We start from the raw sequence: 22,021 nt of genomic DNA on the forward strand, positions 1-22,021 counted from the left end.
AACCCAGCAGAGCCCACCCTCTCGTGAGCCCACAGCCCCTTGCTCAGCTGCCCATGCAGTGAACTAATTCAAGACACCAAACTGGCAGAAAAGGAACTCATGAAAAACAAAAGTGAGCAGTGGATGGGTCTCTGTTGGTTTAACTCCCTGTAGTATAAAATGAACATCAAAGTTGGCACCAAGGAAGAGGATGGCACAGCTGGGGATAGAAAGAAGAGTCAAACTGCTGTTGTGCCTCTTCTTGTAAGAGCTAGGTTGGGCTAGTTACTAATAGGCTGGTGTAGTGTTAAGGTGAAACTGCTTTTAAGCATAGTGGCATTTTTGTATGAATCTGCTGTCTTATCCTCATATAGGCCAAATTTTGAGGAAGCTCAAAAGTTCTGTCCATGACCACGTGGCTAACAGCGCCATTCTGTCTCTAGGTAAAGTTCAGCCAGCCTGTACTGTGAGGAACCCCTCATTCAGCTAAAAGGAGGAAATAGGGCTTCTGCTGCAAACCTCAAACACATTTTACCAAGGATGGAACCCCGGGGCTAGTTGTGCTGCATGGGCAAAACCACTCTGCCTTTCTCTCTCCCACAGTACAGCAGCCTGAGGCTTTTCCCAGTACCACAGCCACTCCTATACCAACCACACTGCCCAAAACAGGGAGGATTTTACAATTCAGCTTCCCTGAGTTTTTTGGGCACCAGGTTTAAAAATTTAATCACAGAATCAATTAGGTTGGAAAAGACCTCTGAGATCATCGAGCCAAATCTGACCAAGCACCACATCAACTAGATTAAGGCATGGAGTGCCATGTCCAGTCTTTCCTTAAATATCTCCATGGAGTTACTACTCCACCACTTCTCTGGGCATCCCATTCCAACGCCTAATCACCTTTTCTGTGAAGAAATTCTTCCTAATGTCCAACCTAAACCTCCTCTGTGACAGCTTATGCCAATTTCCTCTTGTTGTACCACCTGTTACTTGGGAGGCCAGCCCCCACCTGGCTAAAACCTCCTCTCAGGCACTAGTATAGATAAGGTCCCCACTGAGCTTCCTTTTCTCCAGGCTAAACACCTGCTCCTCATCAGACTTGTGCTCCAGACTTTTCCTCAGCTCCACTGCCCTTCTCTGGACATGCTCCAGCACCTCGATATCTTTCTTGCAGCGAGGAGCCCAGAACTGGACACAGCACTTGAGGTGCCGAATGTTTTCAGTGCCCTGGTCCTGCTGGCCAAACAGGCCAGGATGCCACTGGCCTTCTTGGCCACCTGGACACACGTTGGCTCACGTTCAGCCAGCTGCCGACCAGCGCCCCGAGGCTCTTTTCCGCCGGGCCGCTTTCCGGGCGCTGTGCCGGAGGAGCGGACGGGCTGGCCTCGGGAGGCGCTGCAGGCTGAGGGGCGGTCCGGGCCGGCCGCCATTGGCAGGCACAGAGCGCCGCGCGCCCCCTCAGCGTGCCGGCCGCGGGCGCCCCCTGCCGGCGGCCCGTGGCCATGGCGGGCAGCATGGCGGGCAGCATGGCGCGGGCTGCGCTGCGGCGCGGCGGGGTCGGGCAGCGCCTGGCGCGGCCGCCGGCGCTCGGAGGGAGGGCGGCGGCGGCGGGCTGGAGCGGCCCGGCGGCCGGAGGAGCGCTGCAATACTGCGCCGAGCTGGTGCGGTGAGTGCCCGCCGCGGGGGGCTGCGGGCGCGGGGGTGCGAGCCCGGCCCGGGAAAGCTCGGCAGCGCTTCCCACCCGACCGGAACGCTGAGGAGTTCTCGGGAAGGATGACTGGGATTGCCCAGGCCGCCCTCGGGCTCTCCTGGCCCCGAAAGCAGCCCGTGTGGGCCGGCGGGACCACGCCGTGTTGGGAGCGTGGAAACCAAGCGCGTATTTAGGCCGCGTGGATGATTCAGCCTGCATACAGAACCAGCGATTAGTTTGCGTTGGAAGGGACCTTTGGAGATATCCAGTCCAATCCCCCAGGCTAGAGCAGGTTACACAGGAACGTGTCCAGGTGGGTGTTGAATGTGTCCGGAGAGGAACACTCCACGACCTTCCTGGGCAGCCTCCCCCTCCTCCTGCCGCCCCTCACGGCTGCGTTGCTTCAGAAGTGTGGAACCTTCCTGTTTGCTTGGATCGGTGTTCTGGAGAGCGAGGTCACCGAAGTGGATGTGTAGAAACACTGAGTGTTTTCAGATCTTGGCTGCTGAGAAATAGCCATGCTTCCTGAGTGCTCTTTGGAAAAACGGGTCAAAGCAGAGGACATCTGACAGCTGGAGCAGCTCTATCCTAAACGCAAGAGGAAGGCTATGTTTCCAAAACGTCCTCTTTTTTTTTTTTTTTTTTTTTTTTTTTGTCAAACCCGAAATGCTCCAAGAAGAGCAGGAATGCAGTCAGACACTTCCAGGCCACTTTTCCTTCTTGGACTCTGGGCCATAAACAATGTGTAGGGCCCCTTGGCTGTTTTGTAGCTCCCAGAAATTCAATTATTTGTAAAGTAAAATATTAAACAAATCTTTTAGTAAAGATCTAGGTAATTTCCTTAGTATACAGCAGTATTTGCACAGTTCCGTTGTTCCAGATGATTGACAAAAGCTGGGAGAAGGGTTCCATGTGTGTATAGAAAGAGTGGAACAGGATTTCTTCTCCAAACTGGTGCTTGTAAAAGATGGAAAGGTGTGTGTGGTCTGCAGTAATATCTGAGGTAGGAAAACTAAGGGAAAGAAATGGGACAATCTTAAATGTTGAGTGTAGCACCAAGAAGCTGGCTTGTACAGATGCACCAGAGTGCGCAGTCACATTGCAATTTGCATGCTTTTCAGAATACAGCTTTCTTTTCCTAGTTATTCTACTCAGGATTTATTTCCCTTATACTCAGGAGACCAGAGGCTGTGTGCAAAGCCAATATACAGGTAGAGTTAACATCTGCAGCCGGAATATTTCCGGTAACAAGCAACTGTGAGCAGAATAGTTAGGTTCCAAGGAGATGGTTGAATTAAAAAAATTTTTAATATGTATTTTTGTTAAATGATAAAAAGACTAATTAGAAAAATACTCAAGCATTCAAAATAATAAAACGAAGGGTAGTTATGCTTTTAACATCATTTAATTGAAGCTGCTGTTCCCAGTAGCTCAAATATTGCATGGAAATAATAATTATAAAAAATAAGTGGAAGGAATTATTATTCAAACACAAATAAAACACTTGGGGCTATGCAAGTGCCAGCAACTCCCTAGTTCTGAATTTAAGTCTGAAACACATTAGGAAGTACAACTGAGTTATGTTTTAATAATGTATATTTGTTTTTTGCAATATGGAAGATGCCCTTTCTCTTGGATCTTCCTTTTTCTGTTAAACAGCTAAATTCACTTCAAGTTATTTGACTAAAAATGTGTTTCCCTTATGGATATGTTTTATGTTTTTTACTGTCTATGATACCTGATTTCAAAGACAAGCTTGTGGATTGATAGCTTTATTATAAATTCATTATAGGGAAAGTCTGGTTATGACCATTACTGCAGTAATTTCACGATTATAAGCCGCACCATTTTGACTAAAATTTTGGTCCGAACCCAAAGTGCGGCTTATAATCAGGTGCGGCTTCATATATGGACAAAGAATGAAAAGTTGCTGTTTTAGTTTGGAGGACAGGTGTCTGCTGAGAAAGGCAGGAACTTCTCTTTGAAATGGAGAGTGTAAACCCCCTTCCTCCAAATTATTATAATTTTGAAATCAAGGAGTTTTCAGGCAAAAATATGGGAATTAGGAATAACAGTTCTTTTCTAGGGAAATTAAAATAGAAATACAGTACTAGAAAGAAACAAACCTCAAACCCTGACAAAGTCAGAGTACAACCTGACACCCCGTCAGGCAGGGTGTTGGTAGCAGTCCCATTAAATGGTGGCTGCATCCTCCTGCACTGACAGATGTGATTCAGTTGGAGCAGTGCTCCTGTACAAGGTGCAGTTTCCCTCCGGAGATCCAGTGGTGATGTGGAGAAATCCGGTTTTCCTCTGGAGTCCAGTGGAGAAAGGGGCTCCCTTAGTGTCCCAAAGCCTCTGTTTTTATCTTGGTAAGAATAAAGTTCTGGAGCAACTTCCAATGGGATGCAGTAATTTTATCAGTCACACAGTGGGACTCAATGGGCCATTAGCAGAAAATGACTCTCTGGAGGAAGGATGGGTTGTGAAAAGATAAAGAACAATGCCCCGCCTGGTTTCAATGGATGGCCCATTAGCAGAATATCTGCTGTTGAGATAAGGATCACTGTCCCCACCCTCAACAGATGGTGATAGAATAGATACCTTTTGTCACACTCTGTATTGTAACGTGTGGCTTATAATCAGGTGTGGCTTATGTATGGACAAAGAATGAAATTTTGCTGGCACCCGGAAGTGCGGCTTATACTCTGTGCGGCTTATAATCGTGAAATTACTTCTGTCTGTGGGTTCATATTTAAGCTTATACTTATCTGAAAACTATGAAAACAGTCAATACCTGACTTAAGGTCATTCCGTCCTTTCTTCATTCCTTCCACTGATACATGGAGAGGGTTGGGGTGGAATGTGATCTATACAATATCAATTTTATTTTACTGAGGCTTAATGGATTTGCTACACTAAATTTTTAAGCTTGGAATAATTGAAAAAAACCCAACCAAAATCCCACTGTGTCAACACCATTACCACAGAGAAGACAATGTTCTGTATTGTGTTGCTATGTACTTTGTGTAACATATTTCTTTGCTTCCTTTCTGAAAGTAGAGGTGGTTCTGTGTTATGTGAACAACACAGACAGTTTGGAACTGGGAAAACGTGGCTGTAAATCATGCAGCTCTATTTAGGGTGAGCAATACTGAGTATTTCTACAATTAGTCTTGAAAAAAATACTAGGTTTTGAGCTGATAATGCTTTTCAGAAAGTGTCTTAACTGAGGGAGGTTTAACACATCTGTTCTGTAATATGAAGGTGTCCTTTAAAGCCTACTACAACTCAAAAGTGTAGGGTTTTTTTGGTTGATACTCCTGGATTTGCATCAAGGTCTAAAAGAGTTTGACAACAGTTGTGGAAACTAAGCATTTGACAGTTTTCAGCTGCTGTGTGTTGTAGGGTTAAGCATCTCTGTTAAACTTGACTTCCTTTTTGTTTGATGCTAAAAGTAGCAATCCTAATAAACCCTTGGGTTTAATTTGGCTTTCTATTTTAAGATCATATTCAAAAGAAATACGAGTGCATGCAAGAACAGCAAACATAATGAAAATGAGTACATGTGTTTTCCTTGACAACCTGCTTCTCCGCTCTCCAGGCCAAACTTGGGAGTTCGTCTTGTTCTAAGGAAGAATCAGGTTTCAGGCTTATCAGAAAGTACACAAAAATGTTGTTCAAAACAAGCAGTTTAGCTTTTCAGAGGTGGTCAGCTGTTTTTGTTAGCTGGGTTGGTTTTGTAGTTCATGATGCAGAGCACTGTGTTTTCAATTTCGTGGCACACCCACGTGGCCAAACAAAGGCACATCACTCCCGGCTGGCAATGAGTTACCTGCAGCAAAACTGCCAACTCCCCGAGGTTTTATGCTTTGAATACAGTTGCCAGTAAACAAAAACTGAATGGTTAAGCAAGCACTCTTCTGCCAAGCTCCAGAGCACAGTCTTATAAATAATGTGGTTTTGTGTTTGGATCAGAAATCTGGATTCTCTTTGCAGTTCTGCCACAGCCTTGCTTCATGGCTTTAGCCAGATATCTTGAGATGTGGATTTCAGAGGTGCACTGAGAGTTCAGACAGCCTGCTCTCTCTGTTGGACTTGGTCTTATTTTAAAACAAGCCTAAAAGCTGCTACTTTTGCAAAGTCAGAGTTTTGAGCTATAACTTTCTGCTACTCTTTCAGGAGTTCGGTGCTGAGGAATAGCACATCTAATGACTTAGAGCTGTAAGTAACAAATGCACATTTTGATTCTTTTATAGGAAACGTGACTATGAAGGGTTTCTGTGTTCTCTGCTGTTGCCTGCGGAATCTCGAACATCTGCTTTTGCCTTGAGAGCCTTCAATGTGGAACTGGCTCAGGCAGGTATTAAAATACATTTGTGAACTCTGGAAATTTAAAATAACATTTTTGATATTCTAAATTACGTTTGCAGGTACTCTCTCTGTAGTGGGTGGTGTTTTGCCAAGATCAACTTTTATACTGTCAAGGGCAATGAATAAATAGTGCAGTGTGAACCTCCAGTTTTGAATGGCCCATGAAAAGTACCCAGCCTGTCCTATTATTTGGTTTATGTATATAATTTCTATGACTTTTTTTCTTAATGCATTTTAAAATTGAATTATAACAGGCAGTGGTTCTTGGTACTGTTACATACATGATTGCATCTTAATCCTGACTTCATGTGCAGTTAATGGCTAAAGTGCCACTAAATCCTAACTGTAGAAGGTCGGTCAAAAAATGGGATGCTATAATCCAGTCTTTGTTGGCAGAAGTGAGATGATGAAAAGGCTGCAGGAGGGAAGTTTGTTCTAGAGAGTTGTGGGAGAGGAGTGGCTGCAGTCTCTCCCCTTTGCTAGGTGGCCAGAAACTGCCAGTGCAACCAGGAAAGTTGGCAGTGCTTGCCAGAAGGGAGTGATCCAGGAAGTGAGCTGGCCAGGCAAAACCCCTGGCTGGTGCTTCTGGCAGCTTGTGGTGTGCCCTCTCTTGCTGCTGTCACCACTGCTTTTTTTCCTTCAGGGAAGAAAGCTAAGGTGAGGGTTGCCCAGCACTTAATCTCTATGGGTTTTAAAATCAAGTTGTGGTGAAGATTTCACATTTACTCTATGTAGTGTTCCTAAGCTTTATGGTGAATAAATGTCAAGTCAGAGCTGAGCTCTCCCTGCTGAGTTGACTATGTCCTGTGTCTGTCTTTTCAGCATAGATAGACAAGTGTCTTAAAGATGCTGAATTTCACTCCAGATGTATCCTTTCCAGATTAAAGACTCTGTAACTCAGAAGACTACAGGTTTGATGCGGATGCAGTTCTGGAGGGATGCCGTGGAGGGCATATATGGTGATAACCCACCACATCAGCCTGTTGCTACAGAATTGTGGAAGGTAAAATACACCTTTCTTGTCCTAAAGTTTGCTTTAATACTACTTTGGGAAGTAATGTCAGTGTTTTGTGCCGTGCTGCATCTGTTCTGACCAACAACACAGTTTCCAGCACAAATCCAGAACACAGCCCCATAAAAGTACTGTGAGGAAACTTAACTCTATCCCAGCCAAAACCAGTACAGTATTCAGATAAAAGTAATTCAGATTCTGTGATACCAGTTGCAACCCTCTCCAGTAGGTAAGACTACCAGTCGTGTTCCTTTCTCACAGAACAGAAAATTGGTTTTGAAGTGGAAGAAGAATGGTCTTTGAGATTTCACCTCCTATATGATTCCTGTAAAGGAAGACCAGTGTAATACAATCCAAACAGAACTGCTTGCAGAAGAAGATTATGAAAGATAATTCAGAAAGTATTTTTAGGAGCTCTGATAGCTCTGAGCACTGCAGAGCACTGGACTAACAACTAGCAATTCAATGTAGCTTTATGACTTTTACAGTCAAGATGGGATTTTACTTCCATATTTCAGCAGGAATGACCTGCTTGAAGCCCATGACTTCACAAATGTCCAAGAATGTAATTAAAATTCTTAGAAAAAAGGATTTGGAAAGACACCTGAACTCACAAGCCTTGCAGAGCTGTTAGTAGAATTAATGTGTCTTTGCACAGCATATTTTATGTATGCTTCTTTGTTGCTGTTGAGTTTATATGAAGACAATCTGATTTTCCAGAATAAGTTTAATTTATGATATTTAAATGTGTTCCTGAAGTTTTGTATATCCTAGAATAAATACTTCCATTTGGGTTCCAAATTATTATGCACTAGTAAAGTAGATAAATAGTCTTTAATAGTATTTCTAGAATTATTAATAGCTCAGCTCTTGGTGACTTTAATATAAACTTACACAGCAGCTGTATGACGTGTGATCTTACTTTTCTGTCTGTTTTGAATGTATGAAAATTGGGGCCTAATTCTTTGTTAATTTGCATGGAAGAAGCAAATTTTTCAAACTTTGGAGAAATGAGGACCTATGTGTTTGAATGAAGGTAACTCAACATGGATATAATGTATAAATTGGGTAACTTAGCAGAGTTGAGTTTGGTCCTTTAAGTCTTGACCTGTTAGTATTTCAAGGATTTAATTTACAAAATGATACTTGAGGTGAAAAAGTGAGACTCAAAACTGACATTTGTAGTTATAACTTAAAATGTACCTTTTCATATACCAAGCAGAATTATGGAATCAACAAGATCTGGTCTTCTCAAATCTTGAAAAATATTTACTAATATGATGGATGTAAAGAAAGTTGAAAGTGAACTATAAGGAATAAATTGTGAGAAATCCGCTCTGTATATTTTGTTTATAGATGTTTTTATGTGTGTTTGTAGCCTTTCTGACAATGTGTACTGAAAAATTCTAAGTGTGGAATTAAGGTAAGTTGATAGAATGGAGTTGCACAGGAAGGAAGTCAAATATAAGACAAGAAACAAAAGAAGAATGCATGAATATGAGATGTTGTGAGATATCTTTTTTAAACAAACCCATAATATTAATTGTATTGCTTTGTTAGCATTCTGTCTTTACAGTATGTGTTGGTATGTTGTGCTGACATTTTCTTGAGAATTTACAGGGGAAATATTTTTATTGCTGGACTCTGGAGGAAACTGTTCTTTTTGGAAAGTGAACACAGTTGTCTGCAAATATTTAGTGGGAGCATATGACTCCAAGAATAAATTAATTTCAAGAACATTTTTAAAGAAATGCTTTTTGTTAGCTGGCTTGATGTCTGGTATTTATTTTCTGTGTGCAGCAACTTGCAGTAATTGCCAGTTGTAAATTTTTGTATTTGTAGAAAATTCTCATTTTCCACTGACATGCCACTTTGATTTAACCCAGTGAATACAATTCTTGTATTAAATACCTGAAATGTATTTCAACCTTCAGAATGCAGAACTACCATCACTTTGTATACATTAATATAGAGGTTTTATTTGATAATTTTCAGGCTGTCAAGAGGCATAACTTGACTAAAATGTGGTTCATGAAGATCATAGATGAAAGAGTAAGTATTTACCCTTCAGAGTCTGATTCTGGCTTTAATCATATTTAAGTTTTCTTTTCCCTGTTTTTATGTTTGTAAAACAAAAGCTTGTGTAATTTTCCAGACAGCAGTATTTCTCTTTAAAAATGATACTGCTACATTTTTAAACATTCTTTCTTGATGCTACTCTTCAAAGTTTGTTTTGTCTGCCAAAATGGCTAATAGAATCTTTTGTTTATTTTTGTCTTAAATTGATGTAGTTTGTGAGTTTACGTGGATACAAAATCTCAAGAATTAAATGACCTATCAGAACCCTTCTGCCACACTTTCGTACTGCTCATCATGGCTGTGGAATTTTTTCTAAGCAGTGGTGTAAACTGGAACATTCACATCACATGAAGTTTAAAATAGCCACCATTTTCCTGGGGATAAACAAGATTAAGAATATCACTGGTACAGTAATGTTGCTACAAACTCTGACACAAGGACGAGAATGAAAAGCAGAGTTCAGGAATCTCCTAAGCTAATTTTGCTGCTAAAGTAATGTCTCATGAAGCTATAAATTGAGCAGATTGATGATCAGTTACTTGCAGAGGGTCATGTTACCAAAGACTTAAGACTTTCTTAGTGTTAAGACTGTTTTTTAGTCTTAAGAGTGGTATGTTTCAGCCACAGAAACTCCTAGGACAGGAGGAATGCTGGAGGATGTTGTAGTTTTGGTTGTATTTCATTATTTTGAGTGTATTTTTTATTAGCACCGCTAAGTTGTTCAGAGGGCTGGAACACCTCTCCTGTGAAGGAATGCTGAGAGATTTTGGACCGTTTATTCTGGAGATGAGAAGGCTCTGGGGAGACCTTAAAGCACCTTCCAGTACCTGGAAGGGGCTTAGAGGAGCTGGAGAGAGACTTTTGATAAGGACATGTAGTGATAGGATAAAGGGGAATGGCCTTGAGGTGAAGAAGGGTAGGTTTAGATTAGATCTGAAAAAGAAATTGTGTACTGTGGGAACGGTGAAACACTGGAACAGGTTACCCAGAGGTTGTGGGCTCTCTGTGAGGTGTCCAGAGGTTGGGTGGACCTCTGACCAACCTGGTCTGGTACAAGGTTTCCATGTCCATACCAGGGAACTTGGAGCTAGATGATCTTTAAAGTCCCTTCCAACCCAAACCTATGATTTTTTTAGTCTATGGTTTTTTACATGACTTTAACACTTGTGTGCATTTCATACATTGATTTTATGTTTTTAAAAAATACATTCCTATTTATCTGAATTTCTCTCTACTTCAGATGCAAATTAAATATTAAAATTGACAACTTTATAATGTAAGAATACCATATGATGTTTTGTTTTGGCTGTTTCTTTTTTTAATGGAGAATTCTAATTTCATATTATTGCAGAAAGTTGTATTTGCTCCTATAAGCAGACTTGGCTGCAATTGAGCAATTATTTGTTAGGCTTGCTATAAGCTTTAATGACTGCTTCTATCTGAGTTTGTACTGTCTCACTCTGTCTCTCAATTTTGTCCTTTTTTTGTGTTTGGTAGTGCATTGGGTTGACATTACTGTAGCAATAAGCCTTTATGAACAGCAGTTACGTTTGTGTTCTACTGAAGCTCTGTGTTTATATTCCAGGAGAAGAATTTGGATGATAGGGCGTACCGTAACATCCAGGAGCTGGAAACATACGCTGAGAACACTCAGAGTGCTCTCCTGTACCTCATCCTGGAAACGCTGGGTAGGTGTTTTCCCCTTTCTAGGTTTTGCTGATGACTTATTAGTGCAGGTACAATATTTACTGATATTTCAAAAAGCTCTTTCTTTTTCCCCTGGAGTTTAATTTCAGTAAAAGTTGTCCTGGGTAGAACGTTCAGATATCTTTTGAATGCTGAACCATAGATGTGAAATTGTACTGTAGCTGTTGTAGAGCTCTGTTCTTTCCTTGGAAGCTGCTCAGTGTGTATCTCATTGAAGTGCAGTTTCCTACTGTTCTTTGTTGCTTTGTTTTCTCTGTTCTTGCTCCTCGTATAGAATGTGGTAAATTCAGCTCTTCACTGTATTTTGATTGTCCTACTTGTCAGAATCCAAAGTGCTATAAGTATCCTGCAACTGTTGTTCTGTATTGCAGTGATGGGCACTGATTATCCTGAAACAGGCAACTTCCCAACCTATAAACTTCCCTTGGTGATGTTGTAAATTTGGGTCTGAATCCTCTCCTCTTCCTAGAAGTAGGCTAACTATCAGTAATTGAAGAGCTAGAAAAAAATGCAACAAAGATGATCCCTGAGATGAAGAGCTACCATCTGTGTCGTGTCTATTGTAAGAACCACAGATTGGGAAAGAATTGCTCATTTATAGTGAAGAAAAGGGTCATTTTCATTTAGGTGTCTGTTGTTTTATAGAAATATTTCCAGTATGAGCTTGGATGTAAAAAAAAAGGTGAAAATTATTATTATTGTTATTATTTAGTTTTTAGTATTGTAGTAGCAGTATTTTCCTTTTGCTTGTCAGACTAATCTGATGCAAGGCAAATATTGATGTCAAAAGAGATAAAAAACATAGAAAAAAGAGAAGTAAAAAGAGAGAGATGTGAGTACATTCTTCTTTGAAGAATCAAGGAACTTATTTCTTAACATCTGAATTTTGCTTCCTCAGTAGGAAATCAGTGAAATGTTGCAAGCATCTTTCTGAATCTCCTATTGAAGAAATGTAGGACTATGAGAAATGCCAGTGTCTTCCATTCTGAGAAATCCTGAATAAGTTCAGTCATGGATGACTCACTCCTTGTACAAATCAGATAAAACTGATTTTGAAAATCTGTATGGAGACTCTGGATATTCTAAGTGTTCTGTTGTCATGTTTAACTTCTCTTAAATACACAAAGGTAATGAAGTATCTAAGCAAAAGTCTCCTTCATTGCGTATTAAACAGTTAACTTCTGTGATTTTTTTTTTTCTCCACAAACAGAGAAACAAATCAAATACAGCCGCTTTGTTGGTGTTGCCCATCAGCAGTGTTTTCTAAACTAGGTAGACCTGGTTTCATTCAGGTCATGTTTGCTAAATTTCTTGTGCCTTTTAGACTCTACTCCTGACCAGTCTTCAGTTAGTGTGTATCTCTCACAGCACTAGTGCTGTTTTATTCTTACTGATTTCAGGTTATTTCTTTTGTCAAGCTCATTTTGACTGGTCGTCATCTCAACTGAAGTCCTGGTACTTCCTCTCAATTCCTGTCATTTAATTAATATTAATATTTGTGCTCTCTAACTAATTACCCAAGTAGTTAGTAAATAATATCCAGTGATTCCTCCAAACCACACTTTGTTTTTTGCTGCCATTGCCAAAATCAGTCTCTGTAGTTTGGGTGTAGTCACTTTTTCAGAGAGGATTCTGAGGCCAACTGAACACTCAGGCTTCTGCAGTGAATCTGGTACCTCCAGTGTTATTTCCAGATGTCAGTTAGGCTCATCAATCTGTAATTGCTGTATCCTCATTTCTTTGTAGAATACTGTTTCTGTTAGCTTTTTTATGAATTTTAATTTAAATTTTCATTTTATCCCAGCTCAGCTTTATAATCAGTCTAAGCCAAGCTTGTACGGTCTTGCCGTGAAGAGCAGTGGTGCTCTGCCACACTCATCTCCCTCTTTCAGTTCTCAAAATTGTGTGACTGTGCAGTAACTGACATTAGTTTTCCATTGTTTTGGCGATCTGATTCAGTTTGCCTCATTGCTACTGACAGCACAAGGGACAGGGCAGAAATATGGATTTGGAGGGTGAAGCATAGGAATGCTCTCTTTGACTTCACTACACTGATTAGTCAGCTGCAGCTAATCATGAAACCACACTGTAAGCATTAATGCTTGTCAGAAGTCTCACACTTGAATGACTTTCTGGCAGGAAATGCAGTTGTTAGAATACTGTTACCCTGGAAGAGGATATGCAAGTGCAAATGAGTTTGTGTACGAGTGTGTTAAATCTGGATAGGTGCTGCTCTGCTAAGTATACCCTTTGCAGATACTCTAACAAGAGGCATCTTGCTCCTGGATGTGGAAATGAATGAATTTTCCTGCTGTTTTGCACCTCTGATGAGATCTCGAGGCAGTTTATGCACATGGACAGTTCTATCACGGACCAATGCATGTAGCTTTCCTAAAGTTTGACTGTGATATGCATCAGAGAAGACCATGCCCCTCAAAAGGCATGACTTCATGTTTCTAAACACATTGTTTCTGCAATTTTAGGTGTGAGGGACATCCATGCTGACCATGCAGCCAGTCACATTGGGAAAGCACAAGGCATAGTTACCTGTTTAAGGGCGACTCCGTATCATTGTACAAGACGAAAGGTCTTTCTTCCTATGGACATTTGTATGCTGGTAAGAGAAGCAAATAGTCTGGAATTGAACTGCATAGCTTTTCCTGAATGTGTTTCTCAAGGCTAGATATGAGATCATAATGTATTATGCCAGAAAGAAATGGTATGTTTTTTATTCATTTTTACTCATTTTGCTGTGGGCTGCTAATATGCCATTGTCACAGTTTTATATCTTTTGGGAAGTGAGAGGAGTGATCTTCAAGAAACTCAAGATTTCTCTTTGGGTTTGTTTGTTGTTATTAAATGTAGTAGTACTTTAGGTTTCAGGAATTTTTCCAAAAATGTATAAAAGTGCATGTATGGAATGGGGCCTGGAGTTCTGTATTTTGGGGTTGGGTGTGGGGTTTTTTTATTTTTTTTTTTTTCTTCTTTTCCTGTCACTATAAGGGAAACACTGTGAAAAATTTTAGTTTTGAACAATCTTCTTATGCTTCTCTTTATTTCCTTTTCATAATGTGCTGGTGGTTTGTGAGGTTTCTCTGTGCCATATTTGACAGTTATAGGCCTATATTCTGTACATTTCTGTAGGAGATGGTATAATCCTCCAATTTAAACTGTGCATCAAATTGGCAATGAAATTTAGAAGATCTTGCAGCTTAAGTAAAATGGGATTAAAGCCCAGAATTTTTCATTAATTTTCCATGGGTTAATCTGTAGGCATCTCAGCTGTTAGTCCTCTATTTCCAGTCTTAATACTCAGAAAATAGTAACCCAACCACCTTGGGCATCAACATAATTGCATCAATTTTGGTTGTTGAAAAGGAACGGTATTAACGTTTTTAAATAATTTCAATCCAATTAAAAGTTTGGATTGTAAGTTTAGTAATGTAGGTAGCTGCAAAAAATGTGGATATTAATATAGGTCAGGGTTATAAGACTGAAGAAAGGAATTGCACTCTCCTTTCAGCCCTTCTGGGACTGCATGTTATGGGAGGCCTTCCAAGTTTTCAGCTTTTCAAACGTAGCCTGAAAATTCAGTCATTCCTTGCCAAGGTAGGTGTTCTGTAGTGGAGCTGTAAAAACAGCTTGTATCCCTTCTGTGCAGACAATCGTGTAAGCATTTCAGCTGGCAAGAGCTGTGAAGTTCTCCTGAGCCTGTACCTCCTGTGAAGCCTTTCTGCCCACCTTCATACAGCTCTCACATGCCTGTGTTGCTGAGAGGAGTGTGCAGCTGGTGCAATTCTGAATAAGTCATATTCTGTGTTAACATTGCTCACTGTAGTCAAAGAATAAGTTTGGAGTTGGCTTTTTGGGGTTTGGAAGGGTTCTTTTCTGGTGGTTCTGGCTTTCATTGGTTGGTTGTGTTTTTGGAGATGGCTTTGTTTGATGTTTTGTGCGTTGGGAGTTGGTTGGTTTTTTGCAAGCTTGGGATATGCACACTAATCCCAAGATTCAAAAGCCAGCATGGCTTCTGTGGTAGCTGTTACTGGCTTTCTTCTGCTTAATATTGATTCTTGGATTATGGTTTTAAAAATTAGGTATCTAAACTGATCTAAATTGCTCAAACTTTAAAATCTGACTGTCTTACTGACCACATCATTTTAGGAAACAAACTTGTGCAGAGAGTCTGTACCAACTGTTCTCTTTGTTCTCTTTATTTTTTTTCCAAATGACTGACCAAAAGAAAGGGAATAAAAAAATAAGAGAGCAGTGATAGAACATTTAGGCTGTTTTAGTCTTTAGTCCTTGGCTTCATTGCTGGGACAGGTTTTTGAGAAGCAGATAGAGGGTTTTTTCTCTTTTTGATTTTGGTTTTCCTTCCTATGTCTAGCATGGAGTTTCACAAGAGGATTTCATAAGAGGCAAGCAAGAGAAAAATGTGAGAGATGTAATATATGACATCGCCAGCCAGGCTCATATTCATCTAGAACATGTGAGATTCCTTTCTTTTTATTTATCTAAATGAACATAACTGATGCTAGTCTTCACAAAGCATTTGTTGTTACAGGGCTTAAAGCTGCTTACTTAATTTCAAATATTTTGCCTTTTATTATTTTGAGAGTTTACATTAAAAAAATCCCTACACACAAAAGATCCAAATATTACTACTTCTGTATGAATATTCTCTTTATGTATAGGACACAAGTTTGCTGACATCCAGGTTCAATTTCATATATATATATATGCTGCCTGAAAGAATTATTACTTGTAATAAGTAGAAGAAAGAAACTTTAAGTGCCAGCATGGGATGAGCACCATAGAAAGCACATCTGCATATGATATTTCACAGCACAGTGGAATGGCTGCCAGGAAAACAGAGCATGTTGCCTGTAACTGCTGGTTTGTGTGTGTGGGAGCGGGGATTAATTCCCTAGCATGACCAGCCATGCCCAAAGCTATGTTGAGAAAGGTGCTTTCTGTTTATTTCTTTTCTGGCATGCAGCCAAGTCAGTTAGGGGAGTCTGGTTAGAACAGTGGATGATGGGCCCTGAAGAACTGCAGAGTCTTATTCTATTTTTTCTTTCATGCTTTTATTCTAGCTACATTCTCAGATGCTTGCTAGTGCATAGCACAAAAGCAGAAGAATGTTTTATTGGCAATGCTTTGTCTGCCTCTAGCTGGAAAACAGAGCTGCAAAGAGTTTCTTAGCATCTACAAGTACAGGTACACTTTGAGTATTACACCCAGTGGTTCCAGTCAAGGTAGTCTGGAAGGATACTACTTCAGAGAAAAGAAATGCCAGATTTATCTCTGCATTTGCATCATTAATCCTCAATTACAGCATTACATGTGATCACGCTATCTTATGCAATCGGAACAGGGGAGCCCTTCATCTTTTTTCAGCAGGTCAAAAGTGGTTTCAGTCAGTGCCTACTGAGCTGATTAATGTTTTTATTTGATGTTAATAATGTGTATATGTTAGCTTCCAGTATCTAAAGGGGGCCTACAAGAAAGCCAGAGAGGGGCTTTTTACAAGGACATTAAGGACAAGGGAAAATGGCTTTAAACTGGAAGAGAGCAGGTTTAGATTAGATATTGGGAAGAAATTCTTTACTGTGAGGGTGGTGAGGCACTGGAACCGGTTGCCCAGAGAAGCTGAGGATGCCCCACTGGGTGGGGCTCTGAGCAACCTGGTCTAGTGGGAAGTGTCCCTGCCTGTGGCAAGAGGGTTGGAACCAGATGATCCCTTCCAACCCAAACCATTCTATGGTTCTGTGTACCCTTTGGCTTTATTTTTCATACACTAATTATGATTCGCATTTAAGGCATTCCTGTTCATGTTATTTAACCTGATGTCTCAGTTTTTGTGGTCAGATGCCCAAAAAAATTGTTCCATTTAGAAGCAGGGAACAAAATACAACATCAGAACTGTCAATTGTCTTTGTTCAAGCAGAAATATTTCAATTTTTTTTCTTGTTTTTTTTTTTTATTCTCCACCCTTCAACCCATAATGTACAGTGTATAAAACCCATTGCCTTTAGTTGCAGTTTTGTCTTAGAAAAATGCCTAGTGCCTGGCCTGAAATGCCTCATATCAGGGGTGCGAGGTGTGGAAAGTGAATAATGTGTATTTATGGTCCACATATTTAAAATTTGGTTGCTGGTATTGTATGGAAACTTTGGGACAGAAGCAGGAAGAGAATTTGGTTCTTCAGAGCCTTTAGATAATTTGATAATTATAGTGCATTAGTCGCCTGGATCTCAACATGAGCCTAACAGCTTCTGGAGAGAAAAGGCCTCCTTTCTTCCCACTTCATTCCTAGAGCCCTGCCCATGTTATGCACTGGGAGGGTCCTGTGGAAAATATGCAATGTGATCATGTAACTGGAGACTAAAGAGAAAAGTATAAATACAAAGAAACCAGATTAGGGCAGCATTAGCATTTTATTCAGCTGAATGTTGATCCTGGCACTCTTCCCATTTTCTCTCTCCCGTCCCTTTTTAATGGATGGGTTATATCATCTTAATTAAAATTAAAAAAAAAATATCCTCTCTGAATACTTGCTTCTAGTCTCCCATCATCAGTAAATAGTTGACAGTGCAGGAACTCCAGAGTCTTCAAACCACTTGAGCTGGTCAGAGCTGGCAGCGGTAACAGAGTGTTGGCCTCCTTCATGATCGGATGGTCTTTGTTAATGCAAGGACAAGGATACTTTCTGCATTATGGATGAAATGGGCTTTTGCTGGCAGCATTTGTTGGGTATTTCATGACTTTAGGTAAATCTAATGGGCTGGTGCCTTGAAATGCATCTGTTCTGCAGTATAAAATAACCATTTTGTTTTGCCTGGGGGTCTTAACAGCCACTTACCCTTTGTTTTAGTTGGGATTACAGGGTAGGGTAAGGTTCAAATTTGCAAAGAGATTTCACCTATCTCAGCATTTGTTGCACAAAACAGGTATTTTAGAGGACGAGGGTAACAATTACTATCCCCATTTCACAGCCAGAAGACAGATAAATCTGAGATGCTGAATGGAGTCTCAGCCTTGTTACATGAAGCATACTGTAGTCATGTGGCCCTTAATCTTGAGAAAAAAAAGTTTCTGGGGTATGGTCAGGTCTTCCTGACACTGCAACTGCTGACCAGCAGGTGGCAAAATATAATAATGAAGATTGCAGTTTTCCTTAGGAATTGTGTGTCTTATGAGCATAAAAGCATCTAACATAATGTTCTGTCAGTCCCCTAAAGCGTTCCCTTTGAAAGCCTACAAATGCATTTACACATTCTCCCTCTTTCTTTTCAGCACCCCTTTCCCAATTCCTTTTGTGAAAAAGGGTCTCCCTTTTGGCTTTCTGCCCTTGTCTCAGTTGTGCTACATCATTATGGGACTCAGTTTACCGAGGGAGATAAAATGCTTTCTGAATGACATGTGACCCATTCTGGGTTGAGAAGATCAAATAAGACTACTTTATTTTTCATCTTGCAATTAATACTAGAAGGGCAGAGCATTAGATCAGGGAAGAACATTATTTTAGAAATAGATATACACACACAGAGGTATTATTAGACCACAAAACTTTAAAATCATTTGTCTTCTGAAAAGATGATATTTTCCTCCTAAAGTTTCAGGCTCATTTTCTCAGTTGTCTGGAAAGGTTCGTGAAAAACTAAACAAACTCACATGTCCTTATCAGTATTTATAGAGAGGTAGTTTGTTTCAGCCTGTAAGAAAAGGCAAAACAAGGAGGGATTTTGTTTTTATAGACAGGCATTACTTGTTCAGCTCTGTTAAATGTACTGAGTTGAATATGAGTTTAAATTGCAGATTTGATGCAGCTCTGCTTTAGATTTTTATATGTAGATGCTGATGAACTGAGACAATTTTGATGTCTTAGAAAGGTAACCAAAGCATTTACAGCTGGACTCCTGGAACTGATGGCAACGTTGAACCAAAAAGATGTGCTCAGAAAAATGCATTTCTGGTCCTCCATCATTTCTGTCTGTTGGGAGGGGAAAAAAAAAATGGTTAAACTGTGTTCACTAAATAAGATGCAACTTGGGACTTAGCTGGAACAAGGCATGCTAATTTTCCTTGGTTTATAGTATGTAGTCTTGAGATCTGTCAAATCATGCAAGTATTTTAGCAAGAAGCCTTTCCCAGTGTTACATACGTTTGTGTAACTACTTCTGTACACAGCTTTCGTGGAATTGAATGTTACAGTTTCAGGCTGTCAAAAAGGGATAATAATGCTAATACAGTTTGTTGCCTCTAAGCATGATACATAGTACTTGATGTTTAATTGGAAATGTTAAATTCTTCTGATAAGTACTTTTTTTTGTGTTTTGTTTTTCTCTCCCACCTTACCCCATTTACTTTTAGGCTAGATCTTTCAGTAAGAAAGTTCCTGTGAAGGCGTATCCTGCTTTTTTCTGTACGGTGGGTGTGATATATACACTCTTTAAGTGATGGACTTACTACTGTGCTGATAAATTTGTGAAGAGTGTCAAATGAAGCATGTTAACTACTACTTCACATCTGTTTTGGGAGGATGTAGTACCTAAAACTCATAGAAATCATAACGTGTGCCTGACTGTAGAGCTTTATAGTTTAGATCAACACTTACAGTAATTTCACGAATACAAGCCGCAGCAATTTGACAAAAATTTTGGTGGAAACCCGGAAGTGCGGCTAATAGTCGGGTGCGGCTAATATATTAATAATTTTCTGACATTTACAACCCCAGACGTGCCAGCCAGAGTGCCGAGCCAAGCACCTGCCAGTAAAAGCCGGCATTTCGCAATTGTTACAGTGTTGCCGTGTTGCCCTGGCTCCCTGCAGGCAGCACGGGGGGCGGGGAGAGAGGCGGGAGAGCTCTCTTTCCTCCTCTGCTGCAGCCCAGGGGAGGAGGGGGGGGGGGCGCGCCACCATTGCCGCGGCCCGGGGAGGACGCGGGGGGGCCGCGCCGCCATTGCCGCAGCCCGGGGAGCCGACGGGGGTGGGGGGTGCCGCCGTTGCCGCGGCTCCGGGAGCCGGCGGGAGCCCCGCGCCGCCATTGCCGCGGCCCGGGGGGGGGGGGGGCGGGAAGTGCGCGCCGCCATTGCCGCGGCTCGGGGAGGAGGCGGGGTGCTTTGTCCGCGCCCGCCGCCGGCGCCACGGGCGCGGGAAAGCTCCGTCCCCGCCCGCCGCCGCTGCCGTAGGAGCGGGGGAAGCTCCGTCCCTGCCTGCCACCGCGGGGTAGCGCCGACCCGGGGTGACCGAGCCCAGGGGCAGCGGCGGCCGGCCCCGAGCGGCAGCGCCGGGCTGGGCCACCTGGCCCCGTCAGCGGCCCCTAGCGGGCCGAGCCTGCACAGCCTTAGCTCAGCCAGTAAACCCCGCCCTCCCGCGGTTCTGTTACTAATTGCACGCAGGTCCTCGCTGCGAACGACAGAGCGGCTTATATTTGTGTGCGGCTTATCTATGGACAAAAACCGAAATATTTGCCAACACCCAGAGATGCGGCTTATACTCAGTGCGGCTTGTATTCGTGAATTTACTGTAATCTTTCTCGTTTAACTACATCATTCCACCCAAGATGTCTATTTATTCATAGACTACTGTTCTGATGCAAGAGCCCCAAATCCTGTCTATATTATAATTTGGTGTTTGGTCTACTAAAAGATAATGCTTCTCTTCACAAAACTTGACTTTTTTATATGCTTGGAATGGGATGATTACACTACCATTTAATAGCACAGGCAAACTGTCAAGCCTTTTTTGCAGTTTCTCATTCAGTGTCTCATTGCTTTTTAAATTTAATGCCTAATTACTTGTGTGCACTGTGTGTATTAAGCTTTTTTCTTCTTTTCTAGGTTGCTTTAGATGATTATTTATATAACATGCGAAAAGTGGACTTCAATATATTTCATCCAAGCTTACAAAAGAAGAGTACATTATTACCATTGCATTTATATATTAGATCTTGGAAAAAAACATATTAAAGTTTGTTTGATTACTTTAATATGGATTATGAGTGCTGAGTTTTTTTTCTTCAATGTCTTAACTTGCTAGAATTGTGAAGTGTCTGACTTAACACTTCTGCAAAGTGCTGTTCCAGGGAAACAGCAGATGCACATGAACTGTAGCTGTCAGCTTGCTGGCAGTAGCTAAGTTTCTTCTTGGAATATTAGGCTGATGTCTCTTTTTCACTTGTCTGCCAAGTCATATGTCCTTGTCTGAGATTGCTTTTCTTGTCTTTCCTGTAATAACAGCAGTATGACAGAATACTTGGACAAATACTTTGCTAATGGATACTTCTGACAGTTCTGATTCTTTGCTGAGAAAAGGAAAAATAAAAAAGACTGCTTTGTTTGTGCCCAAAAACAGTTACAGTAAATGCCCTATAAATCAGCTAAGTAGTTCTGTTTAGTGAAGGAGCAGACTTCCTGCAAGTAGTGATGATGCTTCAGAGTTGCAAGAATGAGCATATGTATTTGAATGCAAGAAAACTGTCAGGAAAAGCTTTAGCAGAAATTACTTAACTGTGTGCTGAGATGGAGCACTGAAGTGATTATAGGTAGTGGGAGGATAGCTTTGCAACCAAGAAAGAGAGCCTATATGTTAATATGTATGGATTAGCATGGATAAAACAAAATACATATTTTATCTCTGGCATTTTCACTCTGCTCTTGGTGTGGCTGTGTCTTCTTCCTGGCCTTGTCTCTGTAGTTGCCCACAGCTGTCATTGCAATGTGGGTTCAACTGCCCCTTTGTTGAGTATTCAGCATGTCTCAGAACACACTCCTGCTTGGCTTCCCTGAATTCCTCTCCTTTGGTACTGTGAAAACATTCCTGAATGTTACAGGTAATTTTAGTCCTCTCTCTCTCTAAAGATACTGGACTGGGGTTGTTTTGTGGGAAATTACTAGTAGCTTTGTACTTGGCATCTCTTAGGATCAAGGTTGATGTTTTTCCTAACATTCAGCTTGATTCAATTGCACAAATCTAGTAGTTTGTTCTGCCCTCATCCTTGTTCTAGTAAATAGCTGCTTTTCGTAGAGACTTTTTTTCTTAAATCTGGGCTAATCACCCCAGATGCTTGGCTGTATAACAACATCCTGTATTTTTGTGTAAAATGCTGCATAATGAATTTCTGTGAACAAGATTCATGGCTTTTTTTATCACAAACTGTCAGCATAGTAGAAATC

The 22,021-nt window shown here is 41.1% G+C and overlaps 1 protein-coding gene across 6 annotated transcripts; it reads left to right on the forward strand.

Annotated features, from left to right (window-relative positions):
- The first annotated feature begins 1,505 nt into the window (after positions 1 to 1,505).
- Positions 1,506 to 20,839, forward strand: LOC117004387 (NADH dehydrogenase (ubiquinone) complex I, assembly factor 6-like). Of its 6 annotated transcripts, none has more exons than XM_033075153.1 (10): positions 1,676 to 1,982; positions 4,733 to 4,813; positions 5,929 to 6,028; positions 6,924 to 7,046; positions 9,051 to 9,107; positions 10,720 to 10,822; positions 13,325 to 13,458; positions 15,229 to 15,330; positions 19,218 to 19,274; positions 20,687 to 20,839. In XM_033075153.1, the coding sequence occupies exons 2-10, from the start codon at positions 4,797 to 4,799 to the stop codon at positions 20,813 to 20,815; spliced, it is 822 nt and encodes a 273-aa protein (XP_032931044.1). In that variant the 5' UTR covers positions 1,676 to 1,982; positions 4,733 to 4,796; the 3' UTR covers positions 20,816 to 20,839. The 6 variants fall into 6 exon arrangements, with proteins under 6 accessions (XP_032931028.1, XP_032931044.1, XP_032931061.1 ...); XM_033075145.2 differs by lacking the exon at positions 1,676 to 1,982 and adding an exon at positions 2,498 to 2,672; XM_033075137.1 differs by lacking the exons at positions 1,676 to 1,982; positions 4,733 to 4,813 and adding an exon at positions 1,506 to 1,645.
- The last annotated feature ends 1,182 nt before the right edge of the window (positions 20,840 to 22,021 follow it).

Source organism: Catharus ustulatus, chromosome 1, assembly GCF_009819885.2.
Source record: "Catharus ustulatus isolate bCatUst1 chromosome 1, bCatUst1.pri.v2, whole genome shotgun sequence".
NCBI classification, from domain to species: Eukaryota; Metazoa; Chordata; class Aves; order Passeriformes; family Turdidae; genus Catharus; species Catharus ustulatus.

Excerpts from the sequence above, each read along its gene's own strand:
- LOC117004387 (XM_033075137.1), top strand. The coding sequence starts at position 1,506 with ATGGCGCGGGCTGCGCTGCGGCGCGGCGGGGTCGGGCAGCGCCTGGCG. Across the intron at positions 13,459-15,228 it reads CTATGGACATTTGTATGCTG|CATGGAGTTTCACAAGAGGA; the intron begins GTAAGAGAAGCA and ends TCCTATGTCTAG. Across the intron at positions 15,331-19,217 it reads CTCATATTCATCTAGAACAT|GCTAGATCTTTCAGTAAGAA; the intron begins GTGAGATTCCTT and ends ATTTACTTTTAG.